Raw genomic sequence first — 5,450 nt, 5'->3', positions numbered from 1 at the left:
CAGAGGTCAATGGTGAACGTCTTTATCATTCTCTACCTTATGTTTTGAGCCTCGAGCTGACTGATTCAGCTAGACTTATGGGCAGCAAGCCCCAGGCAACTACCCATCTCCATCACCAGGATTATAGACACGTACTTGGGCATGCACTAGCTTTTTACATGGGTTCCAGGAATCTGGACAAACAAGTGTTCATGCTTACATAACAAGCTTTTTACCAACTGAGCTGTTATCCCAGCTCCTAAATAGCACACTTTTAAGTAACTATACTTCCAGAAGCCTAGGCTATACAATAGACCTGTTAATGTGCTATTAAGACATTGGTGATTAAAAAAATCATATTGGCTTTCTCACTATAAAAAGTTTGTTTTCACCTATTTTGTCTCAGTATCTAAACTAGAAAAACAAAGCAAACAACAACAAATGCCCAGCCAGGCACTCCAAAACCCAGACACTTAAAAGGGGGCAGAGGGCTAAAATAAAGCAGCAGGATGTTTCACTTTTTATGTTCTCGGGACTTAAGCACAGTTGTCGCATAAAATATAAGCACCACTTAAAGGTGATCTCAGATAAACTGGGTACAAGATTTAGTATAAGTGTGTCCTGGGAACAGTAAAAACTTCTTTGTGGTTTATCTGAAATTTGAATTCTACTGTTTTAAACCCTAGGTTTTTGTAATATGTTAGTTTCTTTGCTAATTCAAACATATATGCTGGCCACCCCATCCCTAAGAAGCTTCCTTTGGAATGCATGGAGCAACAGGACAGTAAAGCCACTACTGTGTGCTTGCTGGTGATACATTAACCTGGTACAAAAAATGCAGACTCCAGTGATACTCACTTACATCTTACGTTCAAGAGTTAAAAACAGTATCTTCATCCCGACAAAGCAGCAAGCCATTGAGATAAAGGCAAAGGTCTTATGTAGAGGTAAGTAGTGAACACTGATACATGTACATTTTACATCTTTAAAAAGAGAGCTACTAGGTATGGTACCTGCCTGTGATCACACTGAGCACTAGGAAGCTGAGGCAGGATGACCACTTGAGCCCAAGAAGTTCAAAGCCAGCTGACCTCAAAGTTCAAAGTCTGCACGACCAGTAGTTTGAGACTCCATTGAGGCAGGCAGGCAGACAGAGATAGTTCTTTGTAAGTATATTTGAAGGAAATTCTGCTCCTGAAATGTTGGTTAGCTAGCTGCATTCTTTTAAATGGACCATGAGGCAGAGCTGGGAGAGTGAGAGTCTCTTCTCTCGACTGGAAGTTCTAACCACACAAAACTAAAGAAGCAACAGAGATTACAGGTCACCAGTGACGGATGTGAAATTTTATATCTCCTCCAAAGTCATATGCTAGAAATCTACCTCTAAGTTCATGGTAGTACTCTGCCTGCACCTCTCTGACACACATACACACACATGCACACTCGCATACACACACAAAGACAGAGACAGGCGCACATACATACATACAAACAGACAGATAGAGAGACAGAGACAGAGAGAGCGTATGCCAAGGTTCAAATGTACAAGTCAGAGGATAATTTTAGGGAGTCGTGTCTTTCCTTTTGTTATGGGTTCCAAAGTTTGGACTCAGGCCATCAGACTTTTGGAGCAAACACTTTGATTTGCCGAGCCATCCTAACAATGTAGTTCACGGTGTTGGAAAGTAGATTGGGAAGATGATTGGGGAAGAAAGGTAGAGTCCTCATGAATGAGATTAGTGCCATTTTAAGATGCCCCAAGGGCTACTATATTTTTTTATACTATGTGATAAAATAGTATAAATAGGCTGAGAAAATCTCTGTGTACCAAAAAACGGTCCCTCATCAGATCAAAATCACTAGTGCTTTGATGTCGGATTTCACAGCCTCCAGCAGTAAGAACTAAAATTCAGCGTTTCTAAGCCACCAGTCTATGGGACTGTGCTATAGCAGCCTGGTGAGATAAAACATTGGCGAAAAGAAACACCAGAACAGTGAGTAGTGAAAGGGAGGAGTCAAAACAAAACAGGAGGGAGACGAGCTGCATATGACTTACCAATTCTGTAAATAAGAACTCTACTGCCAGTGGGGTCTCTGGAGCTCAGCACTCCATGGTAGCCAGCCTTCAAAAGTCCAATGACGCTCCGAGGGTGCAGATCAGCACTTAACTCTGGGCATTCTGCTCGCCATTTATAATAGTTCTTCAGTAACTGAAAAATAAAATTAAATGTGTCCATAAATGATGTACATGGTAAACATTTTGTAAAACAGTTGAAAGGCTTGATATTGTGTGTGAACATTGTCGTCTATCATATCAGAATCTGTAAGTTTTTTTCATTATAAAAGACAGAGCTCCTTTCATTAAGAATTCGAGACCGCAAGAGTTGGCCATGAACTCAAGACTCTGTCATTTTTAGTTGCCCTCCATAATAGTCTCCCAAAATAGTCACCAGCAAGTCCAGACCTTCTGATGTATACCTTCCCGAAAGATGTGGAATTGGCTTTGGATGTGAGTTGGTCTTACACCCAGTTTTGTCAGATACTGTAGCTGTGGAAATGAAAGTATGCTGGACCCCAAAGCCTGGTGCCTTCTGCGTTTGACCCAGGCATATGTAAGATTACTGGATGGGAGCAGACCACATGGAGAGAAGCCCAGGAAGTGGAGAGGCCATCCTATATAGCCTAACTTCAGTCAGATTACCACTGGATACTATGAGGAACCAAAATGCATCATTGCCCAGAGCTTTTGCCAAGTCACAGAGCACAGGCAAGTGTGAAATCATGCTGTACATCAAGAACATTAAGGGAGGTTTCCTACTTAGCAATAGATAACTAAAATACTGCCCCTAGTACTTTTAGAAGAAGGACTGAAATCCAATCAAATTAATTAGAAGTAAAGGAGCTATATAACTACAACTTTGATCTTGGCAAAAATATAGTGTAAAGGAAACTCGTTCTGCCACCCACAGAAGTGCCATAATAATTGGCGAGTCAACCAAAAGTTATTATCAATTCATTTTCTTTTGATTTTTGGCATTGTCATATTTCCTAGATTGGCATTGAATTGTTTTATGCTTAAAGGGTGCTCTTAGCCAAGTCAAACCTCAGTTAGATGAAAGGCAAAGAAATGGCAAGCATTTTGTGGAAATACTAGGAAGATACTGCATGGGAACCTTGTCCTTCACTGACTTAGGGTCTTAGTCTGGGGAATCTTCATCAAAGGAACTTCCTATTTGAAATCTGCTACCATAAACATAGTTGTAGCCATAAAACAGTGGTAATCCAGATAATCCTCCGGTAGAATAGCTTACACAGAAGGGGGGTTGTGAGCTGGGGAATGAGTCCCTGGCTAGGACTGAGCTGGAGAAGGGCCAATTGGACTGTGAGAAAAGTATCACCATGGAATCCTACAGGACAGAGCTTCTGTGGTCCTCTCTTCTCTCTCCTTCCTTCCTCTTCCTCTTCCTATTCTCATGTTGTCATCTTCTTTTTCTGTCTGTCTCTGTCATTTCTGCATCTAATGAAGTCTCCTTAGCCTAAACAAGAGACTTGCTAAAAGTCAAATGCAGCAAAGTAAGAAAGAAGAAAATCACTCAATTTGCCAGCAAAAATATTTGGTGACCTAAATAGACATTTCCAAAGGCCGCAAGAACAAGAGGCACATTGTAGCTCTGATGCATTCATTCTGTCCACATACTTGCTCCTCTTGTCCTAGGTGGCATCAGAATCAGTGTCAATAGCGTTTTATGATGCCTAGTTATATTTTGACAATTTCCTCAGACAAAGGTAAGTCTTTAAATCTGTATTCTGTGGAAATGCTGATAGCAACACCTTGGTGACCATATAGAATAATGTTTTATTGTCCTGGGGATGTAAAACTGTGTCTTGCTAGAGAGGCATTCTAATGGAGGCAGCACATTTAGCAAATATCTTCAGATTGTGGCCTCGGGAGATGAAAACAGGTTGAATAAAAGAACAGATCAATGTTTGAAGCCATCAGCTGTGCCCATGCTTGAAAAGAATCATCTCTGTAAATGTGTACAATTACTGCCATGCGTCTTGACACTTTAATCTTCCAAGGGCTAAGAATCCAAATCTCTGCTCATTTATTCTACACTGATGAACAAATTCCCAAATACAGTTGGCATAAATGTTAATAATAAAAACAAATTGCTACTAAGCAATTCTCAGACCAAACTCAAGTCCATAGCAACAGTAACAAAAAAAAACCGCTGCAAATAAATATTTTTTACTATTGTTACTAAAAGCTGTCTATTTCAGTCAAAAATTAGAAATGTCTATTTAAATATTTGGTTTATGGTGGGTACCCTGTTACATTTTCTGTCTGTTTTCAAACCATGACATAGACATCAGACACACACACACACACACACACACACACACAAAGTATTCGTGCCACTTTTATGAAGTACAGTACCATCTTCTCAGTTTTACCTTATAAGTAACTACCATTATCCCATTACATAGGTAATGAAACCTTAAGAAATTATGTTTATCCACCAAGAAGAATGAAGACTGAAATTTACACATGGTATGATAAACCTCACAAAAAGAAGCTAGTCTGATGGAAATTGTCAGGAAGAAGAAAAATTGTTTTGGGTTATTTTGTTGCTAATAGTATAACAATATAGATGATGCCACTTACAAAGAGATGAAGTTTATTTTGGCTCACAGTTCTGGCCCAAGGTCTAGTGGACCATGTACACTGTTGGTCTTCTTGCTGATAGAGTCCTCAAAAAATACCAGGCATTATATGGCACAACTCAAAGAATACATACATACATGTGTGTGTGTGTGTGTGCGTGCGCACGTGTAAGCACGGCGCGTGTGTGTAGTATGGTCTGTCTTGCTCTTATAAAAAGTATCAGTATTCTATTGTGAATCCTTTCAGTTTTAAGACAGAAATGTAAAGAACAGATGTAAAGATTTTCATGCTTACTGTTCAGACCTGAAGGATCCAGGGAAGCAATCCAGTAGCACAGGCTTTCCTGAGCTTCAACCAAGTTCAAAGCCCTGAGCCACAGATAAACAGCCATATGAGTACTGATGAGTTACTCTACTGTGCTGCAGCTTAACAATGAGTACTGACGGGTTACTCTACAACTATATGAGTACTGATGAGTTACTCTACAGGTATATGAGTACTGATGGGTTACTCTACAGCTGTGTGAATACTGATGGGTTACTCTACAGCTGTGTGAGTACTGATGGGTTACTCTACAGCTGTGTGAGTACTGACGGGTTACTCTACAGCTGTGTGAGTACTGACGGGTTACTCTACAGCTGTGTGAGTACTGACGGGTTACTCTACAGCTGTATGAGTACTGACGGGTTACTCTACAGCTGTGTGAGTACTGATGGGTTACTCTACAGCTGTGTGAGTACTGATGGGTTACTCTGCAGCTGTGTGAGTACTGATGGGTTACTCTGCAGCTGTGTGAGTACTGATG

At 40.4% G+C, this 5,450-nt stretch overlaps 1 protein-coding gene across 1 annotated transcript in view; it reads right to left on the bottom strand.

Moving 5' to 3' along the window:
• The window catches only part of Ttpa (alpha tocopherol transfer protein), a 23,957-nt gene that overhangs the window by 14,546 nt on the left and 3,961 nt on the right, over positions 1–5,450 (bottom strand). Inside the window, exon 2 of the mRNA XM_005361910.3 lies at positions 2,036–2,189. Within this exon, the coding sequence (XP_005361967.1) occupies positions 2,036–2,189 (154 nt within the window). The remainder of the gene's footprint in view (positions 1–2,035; positions 2,190–5,450) is intronic.

The sequence above is a fragment of the Microtus ochrogaster genome, linkage group LG5 (genome assembly GCF_000317375.1).
Source record: "Microtus ochrogaster isolate Prairie Vole_2 linkage group LG5, MicOch1.0, whole genome shotgun sequence".
In the NCBI taxonomy this organism is placed as follows: domain Eukaryota; kingdom Metazoa; phylum Chordata; class Mammalia; order Rodentia; family Cricetidae; genus Microtus; species Microtus ochrogaster.
This window is presented reverse-complemented; position numbering and strand designations above follow the sequence as displayed.